We start from the raw sequence: 12,661 nt of genomic DNA, 5'->3' as shown, positions 1-12,661 counted from the left end.
AGTCTTTGAAAGCAGGGAACTGTGTGCATTTTCATGACAAGTTGGAGGAGATCTCAGAGCAGGCTCATCTGTTTTTACTGCCCCTTTTAAAAGGAAGCCTCAAGCTGCCTCCTAGGTTTACACTGGTGTAAAACAGGCAGAAGAAAGAGAAGAATTGGTGCCTGCTGTGGGAGGATGGCTGGGAGTCATCCTGCTGCAGATGCCCTGAGGATCTGTGCTGTCTCCTCCCCCCTCTCCAGTCAGCAGCTCCCTCATGCCTGCCCGTGTCCATGCACAGGTCCTTTCCTCATGGTCATGGCACTACTCTCTGCTTGGACAATATTCCTCTTTTTTAATTCCGTAACTGCTTTTAGGTGATGGGTTTTCCTCTTCAGGAGATTAGTAGAAGCTTAGCATTAAATACAATCCTTAAATACCAGCTATGATTCTGTGCTCAGTAGACCACAAAACATAAACTTTGATGCTCCAGTAAGAAAAGGCCATTTTGTGGGAAAAAAGAGAACTTCAGTCCTAATAAAAGGCCAAATCTCAACCTAGATACTGTTTATGGCCTTGCTGCTCACACAGTTGTGTCTGTGTGGGCTATAGGGAAAGTATCTTAAAAGACAGACTTCTTCTATTAACAGAAGGTCACAACTCACAATGTTAATCACGTACCTCTCAGCCAACATGTTTCTATATATTTGCTTGTACCCAAAGTACCTGAGAGTTTTCCATATCTAATAATACAGATGATAATAATTTGCATGATATAGAGACTGGATAAAAACACCGTTGTCGGTAAATGTGTACCCATTGAACAAGATGGATTTCGCAGCTTGGCCCCTGCTGGGAAGTCCTACCAGGCTGCGTCCCATCCAGAGAGAGGTAAGCAGTTAGCCAGCTGTGGTTTGGATGCTGGGCAGCATTCAGACCTTCTGGATAGCATGTGGTGGAGTACAGACGGAGCAAAAGTTGTCCGGGGCTCAGTCCGCTGAAAATGTTACTTTTATTAGAGTTAAATTCCTACTAAAGGTAAGCATTTTTCATAAGGCTTTTCCCCATCAGAACATGGGCAAACAGGAGCAGAGTGGTTATCGTTGGCGAGTAATGTGCACTTTGGATGAGGATGCTTTCCACCCATCTGACAGAAGCTGTGGGACTTTCTGCATCCATCCAACACTGCAGCCTGTGCTTCCCTGTCATCTCTGTCATGGGGCTGAAGCCAAGGCATGAACATGCTGCAGTAATTATATTCAGCCATATTGGGCTTGGACTGCTAAAATTAGGGTACAATTGCGAAGTCTGAGCATGTAAAATGTTGAATGCTGGTAGCGGTCACTGTCTTGCAGGGAGTTGTTTGTATGGAGAAGGATACAGAATCCATCCCTGGTAATGAAAGACATTTTTGTACCCACCTGCAACGCTCACACCATTTGTGTACTGCCCATTCAATTACACCAGATGGATCAGGAGCTTTTGCTTGTGACCTGGAAATGTGGAGTCTCCTCAATATTGAGGCTGATGGAGATGTGACCAGGAAGGGCACACATCTGAGAGCAGCAGTGTTACTGAGACTTGCCAACATTACTTCTCCTCCCAGCTATTTTGGGGTGGTTGGGCACTTGCAGGCAATGACATAATAGCCTGGTTGTTCTCTTCCAGCCTTTCTGCTGTTCCACACAGCTAGCCAAATGCTCAGACATACTTTAGATATCAAGGTTACTATTTTGCTCATATGGAGGAAGGGCAGTAGATGTCTTTCCACATTATATATCTTCTTAGATTACAGACAAATGAGCTCTTGTTTCACTGGGCTTCCTCTGTATATGATGAGTGAGTGAGAGTGAGTGAGTGAGTGAGTGAGTGAATGAGTCTGTGGCTGTGTTACTCTGACAGGCAGCCGAGCACAGGGTGCTGCCACTCTCCTGTGAAGCCATAGGAAGTGTTTCATGATTCAAGATAAGAGAGACCTTCATTTCCTCCTTCTGTGCTTGCAGGGCTGAGCTGCCGCAGAGGTTGCACCATCCACCCTGACAGCCTGCTCGCAAAATGGACCAGGAAACCCTGGGAAGCGTTGTCCTGCTCGCCATCATCACCTTGATAAGTGTTGTCCAGAATGGTAAGACAAAAATAAGCATTTAATTAAGGGCTAAAAGGGAGCTGAAAAAAGTTCAGGATGAAGTATGATGATCTGATCTTTGGATAGATAATCTGTGGTTATAAGTGCATGTGTGCTTAGGCATGACTTTGGCTTTAGAAATCATCTTCTAAGCATATAATTTTGCATGCTGTTGTTGCAGTACCTTGGCAGTCATATGGTCCTACTCTGTGATATTCTACAATGAGTTTGTTATACATATGTCAGCTAATGAAAGGACTAATATGCTGGGGTATCCGGTGACAATATGCATTTCAATTTGATGACTGAGACCTCCTTTCCTGGCTAAAGTCCCTAACATGGGCAGCCAGGGCTGCTCTCCAGCCAGAGCCCTGATGCCATGGGCAGGGGCAGGAGCCCCGTGGGGCTGGGATCGGTCAGACCTTTGCACAGAGCTGGGGAAAGGGAGCAGAAATGCACCGATTAATCGGAGGAGTCTGTCTGGGTTTTTGTGGGCAGGCAGCTCCGATGTTTTCCTGCGTCTCCAGGTCCTACAGTCCAACTAACTTCAATTAACTGCAGTTCCAAGAACACTGTGCATTTCCTGCAATGGAGAAGATTCCTTTTCTAGCTCTTATTCAGACCTCTATAGTTCCTACTATTCTTCAGAATGTTTTAAATAAGACAACAACTTTCTCTCTTGTGCAAATCTGATTTTAACTTACAAATACTTAACCATTTTAGCAGGAAATTCTACCCAGAATACAGAGAAGGGAGTGACTTTTTCCCCAACTGCACCAAGATAGCCCAGGTTCAAGGACAGTCAGCAGTGGGATGGGGGGCTGATGAAAATGCTAGAAATCTCCTGTGAATGCTTGTTGGTACAAATGGGAGGTTTCCACTGAGTGCAAACCCCATATTCAGTCCGAGGAAATGGGCTATTCTTGGGCTGCTGCAAAGTGGGGAAGTGGTGGAAGCTTCAGCATAAGCCTAGCTGCCAGACAGCAAAAAAAAAAAAGAGATGTGGACTGGTTTAGTTTCGACATAGGCACTAAATGACACATTGTTTAACCCAAAGCTGTTTTCTGGTAAATGCACACCGTGTGACATCACCAGAATACAGCTTGTTGAGATCAGAGCACATACTGCAATTAAAAAAATGTGTAAAATATATATTTATTGCTATTTAAGCAAATATACAGGGTTTTTTCCTCTCACTCTGAAAGTTGGGTATTTGCCTTCCAGCCTGGCATGCACTGTCATCTCATGGAAATCTGTCTGTGAGATTACTGACCCAACTGCTGCAAATGGGCAGCATGACGCTTGGCAGAGGACTTAGCGTGCCAAGCACGAGTGGCACACAACTCGAAAGCATGAATTCAGACCTTGCAACCTCTGATTTCCTCCTTCCAGGCTTTCTGGCCAGAAAAAACAGACTGATATGCAGTCCTGCAACAAATGCAATAATTAAGGCAGTAGAAATGCTTGTCAAGAGATATCAGTTGTACTGAACTCTTGCTATGGCTCTGATTCAGCAAAGCACTTGCACATCTGCTTGACTGTCTTTAAGTATTGAAGTAAGTACCATGTAAATTCAGGTTAGGAAACAGTTTGGGTGAATGCTGTTATTCCCGAAGCTGAAGGTAGGCTGTGGTACTGCCCCAGTCTGACGTCCATTTACTGTGACCTTGTTCATGTTGGGAATCTCCATATCCTACAGAATGACTCATGCAGCTGGATGCCTCTGAGTCACACATGTAGCTTTTAGGTTTCATTATTGCGTCAGAGAGATGTTGCAATTTAGCAGCGTTCAGGGCAAATCACTGGTCATCACTGAGCAGATCGGAATGGAAGAAGCAAAGTGGAAAGAATGGGCAACCTGTGTGTTTGTCAGCACTCGATGGGTTGGAGCTTCAGTGCACAGTTCTGTTGTCATGAACGTGTGAAACAACCAGGCTTGGATTGAACTCTTGTACATTAACTTGACCAGAGCAGGACTGCAATGATTCAGGCTCAGGGCAGCCTGTGCAGCCCTGGAGCCTCAGGGCATCATCTCCCGGTACAGCTGAGCTGAATTAAACCCCTCAACTCTATTGCTGCTCTGCTCACTTATCTCATGCAGGCTTGTGAAACCATCCTCTTGCCTTGAGGTTCAGAGTAAAGAGCAGGAAATATAACCATGGTGTTGCAAACTGCTTCATGCTGTAGTGCTCCATTTCCCCAATGCCAGGTTTACAGCAGCCCAATGTTGCTGAGATGTGAGGGCAGGCCTGTGGCGAGGTCCACCCCTGGATGTGATCTGTCAGATCTGCTCCGATCCCTTGCAGAGCTTCAGCCTGTCTGAGCCTCAGGCAGCTGGGACCCACCTCTTGGGCTGCCTTCTGGGGAGATCTGAGGAGCCTGCAGGACGTGTGAGGTTGACAGAGCTAAGGAGCGACAGAACCGAGGAGCCACTTCCAGGGTGAAAAGCTCATTTGAAGCAGGAGGCTCTACCTCTTCATATCACAGAATCACAGAATCACAGAATCATTCAGGTTGGAAAAGACCCTTGGGATCATCGAGTCCAACCATCAGCCCTCCTCTACAAAGTTCTCCCCTACCCCACATCCCCCAACACCACATCCAAACGACCCTTAAACACATCCAGAGATGGTGACTCCACCACATCCCTGGGCAGCCTATTCCACTGTCTGACCACTCTTTCTGTGAAAAATTTTTTCCTAATGTCCAGTCTGAACCTCCCCTGTTGCAGTTTAAAGCCATTCCCTCTTGTTCTGTCACTAATTACCTGTGAGAAGAGACCAGCACCAACCTCTCTACAATGTCATTTCAGGTAGTTGTAGAGAGTGATGAGGTCTCCCCTCAGCCTTCTCTTCCTCAAACTAAACAGTCCCAGCTTCTTCAAACGCTCCTCAAATGACTGTGTGTGAGATGCTGGGTTCCCTTCTGATTCAATGCCCTCACCTTGGGGGTCCTGAGGAAATACAGACACTGCAGCGGGTTAGAGGTGATTTTCTCTAGAAGAGGTGGACATCTTGTGTGAGGTGGTTGTTTAAGCTCTTTCTTGAGTGAATGGAGAAAGTTCATCACTTCAGTTGGGTGGTTTCTCTCATGCCAGTAACTCTCTGAGGGATGGATTGATCTCTGGAGGTGCCTTTCCTCTGTTTCCCTCTGTCACCGTTTACAGGGGGAAAACATCCATCTCCCCAGCATTTTCCAATGTCTCTGAAATGAGTTGAGACAAAACCTGCTCCTCATCCATGGTGAAGGTGTGCATGATAACCCTACCTCTGTCCTTTGCCCTAATGCCATCCGTTGACCAAGGATCCATACACCACGTTGGAGATGGCAAGAGCTTCCCGGACAGATGCTTGGACCTCCACAGCCAGATCCTTCCCAGGAGTCTCAGCACCCCCATGCCTGCCCAGCCTTGATTCCAGAGACTGTGCATCAAGAGTGTCACCACTGGCATCTCCAAGTTCTCGTCCTAAGTGAGCACTGTCACGTTGGACATGTCTGTGTTCAGCCTGATGGCTCTTGGCATTGTGGAGCCTCTCTGCAGCGGCGCACTGGCATTTGGGAAGTGGCAGCACCTGCGGCAGTGGAGAGAGAGATATATATAGCTTACTCTTGGCTTTCTCTGAAGCTGTGGCATTTTCTAGTGACTTCATGTACGTGCTAAAAGGAAGGGAGGAGGTATGCTACATATCCCAGTGAGCCCACACAGTCCCAGACCTGCAGGAAGTGGTTTCCCATCACAGCAACTTTGCACTGTACAAAAAATTGCCATCCAACCTAGTCCTCTTCATCTAGGTCCTCTTAGACCCTGTAGGCAGGTTAATAACCCCATGCCAAAGGCTGGGGTGGCGGGCAGATGGAGATAGTAGGAGCTCTTGGAGGCTGTGCTGTCTTCTCTGGGTCCCCCAGGGCCAGCTCCTCCAGGAGCCAGCCAGTGCACCATGCTGGTGGCAGTGGGAGGGTCTGCAGCCTGGCTCAGAGTGGGGACACTGGCTTAAAGCACAGCGGATTTTTCTGGAGAAGGACTATGTACCCAGGGAATCACATTGGAAGGCAAAATCTCAGTAGCTTTTAGTGAAGGCAATGGACGTACAAAAGTCCTACTTACAGCATCAGTGAGGGGAAAAAAGAGGTAACTCTTCAGATTCCAGGGATGAAATCCTGCAGATTATCAAGTTGCACTTCTATTGTTACAGTAATGTCTTTCCTGATGGGTTATCTTTTATAAATATCTTTGGTTAATTTTCTAAACCATAGACTGATTTGAGTTCACTGAGATGGGATGCACAACAATACAAAGCTTGCAGCTTGTAGCCTGTCAGGGCTCTGTCTGGTGTATTTAGACACATGATTGATGGTCTTGTGTTTAGTGTCATCAGATAAAACGTATTTATCAAGTGCATGATACATTATCTTGAGGTGCTGCATTTTTGCAGCAGCTAACACCCTGACAACACTGTTGCTTAAAAGGAGGATACACACAAGATGGACACATAGAAATCAGCCATCAGGACCAAGTTTTCAATGGGCCTTTCTGGAAAATTAACCAGCCCTGCAGGATGTCCCTGGTTTGGCAAATGGGTATCACTGAAAGAGAACAGACTCCCTTGTCTCCCTGCTCAGTTAGAGAGACAGATTTGGGTTTGACATCTCTGACTGGAAAGCTTTTTTCCTACAGGGGGCTCAAAGGTCTGAGTCAGGGCTGTACTTGTGCAGCAGACAGAGGTGTGGGCTGCCAGAAGAGCTGTGTGGGGATGAAGCAGAACTCAGAGGTGAGAGCCTGCCACCAGTCACATACAGAGACCTGGAGATGTCTAAGGTTGCATCGCACTGTGCCCTTGCGCAGAGGGTTTGGTTATACCTCGGTGACAGAGCGAGCACGCTGACCACATCCTGCATCTCCACGCACATGCATCCTCTCCTGCCGTCCAGCCTGGATGGTCGCGAGAACAGAGCTGAGCCCACGAAGCCCAGCTTCTGCAGTATCTCCAAATTACATCTCAGACTGAACACTTTGTGGTTTTTTAACAGCTTTTTTTGCTAGCAAAGTGGAGCATGAAAGCAAACACTGCAACGGCAAGGGGTTCCAGCGGCCGGGATCCTCCGCCTTCGACCGCGTCTACACTGCCAAGTGAGTAAGCAAGCCCTGAGAAGTCAGTGGGGGCAGAGTGGGGTTCGTCTCTCTCTTCGTTAGGGTTTAATCCAAGCTCTTTTATGGACTTTGCTCTGCAGTCCCACTGCTGTGTGCATTGCAGCGGCACTTAGACCCATGGTTCTCCAGTATGTTTGCTGGTGAACACAGCTCCTTTCTGGACACTGGGTGCTGTATTTATACTGGACTTGAAGCCCTTATGTGTATTATGTTCCTTCATTTGGGAGCCTGTTCACGCAGCAGTAGCTAATGCTGGAAGTGTGATACAAGCACTGTCGGTGTCCCAAGGGCACTGCGGCTCAAAAGGAAAGAGCCAGTGGAGAGGTGCCAGCTTGCTGAGGAGCAGGTCAGTGGCAGAGTTCATACAAACCCCTCGGTCCCTGGCAGCTCCCTCGGCATGTGGCGCTCTTCTCCACCACATCCGTACCTCTTGTCTTTGACATCCCTTCAGAGAGAGCAGAGGGGAAAATTAATTCCAACCCAGAAGAGAAAAGAACATAAAATATTTTTTATTACCCGTGAAGTACTGGCAATATGCTAGAAACTGGATGGGATGTCTAAGTGCTGCTCTTCACAGGTGTGCAACTTCCACCAAGGGCAGAGTGCTTTCCCCTCAGAAAGCATTCCCCGCCAAAGGAGGCAGCTGGAAATCATTCTTGTTCCCCTGCAAAGACACTTGTTAACTCTGTGAGACACCCCTATTTGTAGTGTGATTCTCCGTTTGTTGGTTTCATGCAGCTTTCAGTGCCAATAACTTGATTAATATGACTTAATTACAAGGATTTTCTAAGCCAATAAAGCACAGGCATGTATTATACACATGCCATGATCAAACAGGTTAGAGAAGGAAAGTGGCTTTCACAGGTGCCAGACATGTGTGCAGGGAGGTTTGTTTTCCTCATCAGTCAGAACAAAGGCATCCATTAACCAAGTGAGGACACAGGGAAACCCGCGGGCGAGGCAGCCCTCATGTTCGGGCATGGACACACCAGCCAGCCCCTGGCAGCTGCCTGCTGCAGGCAGGTTGGGGGCCTCCCACAGCTCTGGGGTAAAAGCCCACTTGCAGCAGTGTTAGCACAGCCCAAATTCACACCCCACCATCCTTTGCTGGTGAAACATGTCGATTTTGTTTCTATTTGCCTGTGTTCTGATTTTGTTCTGATAAATTGCTTTCTAGCCAGAACTGCGGACACGCGTACCCTACGTTTCTGGCTGTGCTTTGGTGCGCTGGCCTTCTCTGCAGCCCAGGTAACACACAGGTTTTTTTCCCTCTTCAACCTTGTACGACTTTCAGCAAGGGATGGCAAGCGCTTTGGATGTTACTCTTCTAGGGACCAAATTCTCCTGCAGTGGGGGGACCAGTCTCCCCCAGCTGTCCTGCAGCTACCCATGCTGCTTAATTAACAGCACGCTCCCTGGCATGGTTTATGCCAACAGGTGTGTTCCCAGACACCATTCAGGACAGCCCAGGCCAGGGACATTTCCTATACAGGAATGAGATCCCTATTTTGAGTGGAGGGTTTAGTACTTGGGTACTGGATGCTATGTTATTCACCCTCAGGAATGGAAATGGAATCATTTGATTACATTGCCAGAGCTGTCAGCTCTTCCCAGCGCTGAGGGCAGCCCAGGAGTATTTGTCTGCATTTCTAAATATGATCCCCTTCAATGCAGTTTGAGTTACCCTTAAGCTAAGATGAGTACTTTCCTGAGGTCTGTGACAATTCTTTCTGCAAGAGAGGAGTTTCCTGACCAGAAGAGGGGCTTTTGCCTGCAGGTGTGGGGAAAGCTAGAATTAGGGGAAAAAGAGGAAAAGCCCCTTTTTACATGCTCGGAAATGAGTATTGGACCATAGGATAGTCCTCCACCTGCTCCTAGATAAGTGCATCTTATTGCCTGCCTTTTACTTCTGGTGAAAGCAGTGCCTGAACTGGCACTCTCCCTCCTGAGCCCAGCATGACCCACACCAGGTTTCTGCAGCTGCAGGCAGGATTATACCCACAGTCTTCCAAAAAGCTGCTGCGAGGGCAAGACAAGTGCTCTTCTTCCCACACAAAGGTCTCTGTCCTGCTTCCAGTGCTCATCCCATAGCCGAAGGCTGAAGGTTCCCATTTCCTGGTCCAGCCCAGGCAGCAGATGGGGACAGTACGAGACCCAGGCTGGTGTTTGTAATGCCTTGTTTTACCCTTTAACCAGCTCCTGCCGCCTTTGCCGGCCTGATGTACTTGTTTGTGAGGCAGAAGTACTTTGTGGGCTACCTCGGGGAAAGGACTCAGAGGTAAGGACTTGCAGAACGTTTTTACAAAATCCAGGATGCGGCAGCAGTGCAGCCGGATGCTGCCACTTCCACAGGCACAGTCACCGGCTCATGGTGCTGCCTGTGGTGGCTGCTTGCACGGGGTAGTGCAGAAAAGCCCCCCTCTTCTGGGTGCAGGAAAGAGGTGTGGGAGATGTGGGAGGTGCGGTGGCACTGGGGTCAGGGGAGCTGCAGGAACAGAGCAGCTGCTTTAGCAGCTCCTGCTCACAGCATCTGCAAACCCACATGTGTTTGTGTGTTTGTGCCACTATTTGAACAAGATCTTCCTTTTATTTTAATAAAGCTCTTTATGCACATGTGGAACAATGTTGTCCCAGAGCATGTGATGGCTGAGAAGACCAACAAGTCCCTCTGAATAGCCACATTTGTAAGCAGCAGCCTACACTGAGCACAGGAGGCCAAATCCAGACCCAAATGGATCCTGAAAATGGCATTTAAGAGCTTGCAGCTGCCTTGCAATGCAAGACAGAGCAGAAATTTGCCCCCTCTGTCTCAGCCCCTGAGGTCTTTCATCTGGTCTCAACAGCAGAGTCCGAAATCTGAGGAGTTCTTGCATGAGGTGACATACGTTAACTAATTGCTTCCCCTTCTTTCTGTCTCCTTAGTACTCCTGGTTACTTGTTTGGAAAACGCATCATTTTGTTCCTGTTCCTCATGTCTGTGGCCGGAATACTCAACTACTATCTCATCTTCTTTTTTGGAAGTGACTTTGAAATGCACATAAAAACAATAACCAGCGCAATCTCTCCGTTGCTGCTCATACCCTAGCTCCCCGCAGCATTGAGAGGGTCAGTGTGCTTAATATATTGATACCCAGAAGCAGCTATAATTCAACTGTTTAAGAAATGAACCCGTAACCCTTTTAGATTGCTGTAAATCTCATGCTTGATGGGCTTTGTAGTTTGATTTAACCTTGCTTTTTCCTTCAGGAAAAAGATTTATTGTGAGCACTTGGCATGCCCAAGGAATGGTAACAACTTCCAGTTAATTCTTTTTTCCCTAAACTGCAAGCTGATTGCATGACTGGAAGGGACGTTGTATGCTTGCTTCATAACTGCGTTGTACTTCACTTCTGTCCCAAAAGCCAGGAGCCTCTCAGCGTTGTTCCTGACTGATGGCTCCCACAGATATCCTCAATCATAGACATATAGCCTTTGCCAGCATCCCACACGCCCCTGCCCACGCAAAGCGCAAAGGCATGGACCAGCCTCTTTGCCTACCCTTTCCCGCCCATTTGTTGATGACCGAGCTCCCACTGCTTCAGGAGGGCAGCAAATTGGCCCCCATCTGATCTTCCTTGATAAATATTCATGTGCATAATGCTCCTGACACTGATCTCATTTACACTTCAGCCTTTTTGTTCTCCCAGAGCTGTGGAAAGGGGTCTTGCGTAAATGAGGAGCTGGTGTATTGACAGTGAGGTTGGTTTTGTTTCGCTTGGCTTTGTTTAATAAAACAGTCTAAAAGGATGAAATCTGTTTGGTCCCATCTTCTTTGCCTGGTGCATGATCCCAATGCTCCATGGCTTGGCAGCTGGCCAGTGAGCAGAGCAAGAGGAGCAGCACAGGGCTCTTTGTGCGAGCTTCTAATCACCTCGAGCACGGCCTCAAAAGGATGCCTGTTCAACAACTCTCTGTCTATTAGCAAGTTCAATTTTCTGCCTCTGCCACTAACAATGTGCCCCTACAAGTCCGTACTGAGGAGCAGTTTGATTAGAGAAGTGGACTGAGATAGGCAAACAGGCCGGTGCAATCTTTTTTAACGTTGCTGCCCTATGAGTGCTTAAGCTCTTAAGCCTGTTTGATTATCGCATGCAGGGTGGACAAAGCTGTATTTTATGACTCCTCTGGGAGGGTCAGAGACTCCTCACTATGTGAGAAGAGGGTTTGCAGAGCTGTTTGCAAAAGCAGGTGCAGAAAGCCACCTGCCTTTGTACCACACCAAGGCTGATGGGTTTTGTTGCTGCCCGAAGGGGCAGAGGCCTTTGGGCATGGCTGCTCTCCTCGGCATCTGACCATTCACACTACCAAAATAACATACTTTTTTTTTAATCTTCTAAGTTAATTTTAGACATGAAAGATTAGTAATGAACATATTTATTGCATGATGATTAGCTGATAAATGTTCTCACTGGTTAGAATAACTAATTCAAAAAATATAGTCTAACCTCCTAACCTATAGCTGTTGAGATACCTTATTCGCAGTACAGCACTTACATTCCTTCCCTCCCCTCCTTCTCAAATGACTGTAACGCACTCCAAACCCTGCTTCACACCATGCTTCTCTGCCACCCTCTTCCTCCATAGCTCATCGTCAGCTGCCCATCCTTGGTGGTGACTGAGCACCGCTCTGTCCCATGGATTCAGCCCACCAAGGGATGGTGGCAAATTGGGAGGAGAGGGGTAACCCCTGTGGCCTGGAGTTACAGAGCTCTTCCACATTGCTGGTATCAGCAAAGTCTCACGCTGCCACCACTGTTACCTGGTACAGAAGAGCAGATGCCTCACCACCACCACAGTCCCTGCTCTCTGGCCAGTCTGGTCTCCCTGAGGTCTCAGACTTGTTTATGGAGACCATCATCTGTGGGAGGTGGCTCTCCCAACCCTATGTGTCCACCTTGCAGTTTGTCCCAGTTGGACGAGTACCCCCTGGTGCCTTTTTGTCCTCTATAGCAAGAAGCAGCTCACTTGACCTCCTTCTGATGTCTTCTGCTAGCATGAGAAGAGGTGCTCCACTTGACTAGTGGAGCTAGCTGAGAAGAGGAACAAAAGATTCAAATGTCTATTTTGGGTCAGGTAATCCATCCAAGCATGCTCGGGCCTCTCTGTTGACTCTGGTTTCTACACAGCTGTACTTAGGTGAGATCAGATCATCTTTCAAGGGAACTAAGGCCCATCTTTTGCTGTAATCATTTATTTTGCAAGGATATCTCTTACCTACTTCCTAAAGCCTTTCTGGTAAGAAAAGATATGAAAATGTAGGCAAAATCTATTTTCCATCTAGCTATAAATGGAAATGGTGATAATATCAGGCAAACAGGTGGTACATAAATTGATCACTATGTAAATTCTCTGTGAACGTGACGCTGTGTTTT

At 47.6% G+C, this 12,661-nt stretch overlaps 1 protein-coding gene across 1 annotated transcript; it reads left to right on the top strand.

The window, feature by feature from the left end:
* Positions 1 to 1,687: 1,687 nt before the first annotated feature.
* ALOX5AP (arachidonate 5-lipoxygenase activating protein) lies at positions 1,688 to 11,041 on the top strand. Its single transcript, XM_074861022.1, has 6 exons — positions 1,688 to 1,700; positions 1,980 to 2,101; positions 7,130 to 7,229; positions 8,428 to 8,498; positions 9,447 to 9,528; positions 10,173 to 11,041. Exons 2-6 carry the CDS (start codon positions 2,032 to 2,034, stop codon positions 10,333 to 10,335), a joined length of 486 nt encoding a protein of 161 aa, XP_074717123.1. The 5' UTR covers positions 1,688 to 1,700; positions 1,980 to 2,031; the 3' UTR covers positions 10,336 to 11,041.
* The last annotated feature ends 1,620 nt before the right edge of the window (positions 11,042 to 12,661 follow it).

Source organism: Strix uralensis, chromosome 2, assembly GCF_047716275.1.
Source record: "Strix uralensis isolate ZFMK-TIS-50842 chromosome 2, bStrUra1, whole genome shotgun sequence".
Taxonomy (NCBI): Eukaryota; Metazoa; Chordata; class Aves; order Strigiformes; family Strigidae; genus Strix; species Strix uralensis.
Note: the sequence above shows the minus strand (reverse complement) of the source record. Positions and strands in the feature narration are given on the sequence as shown.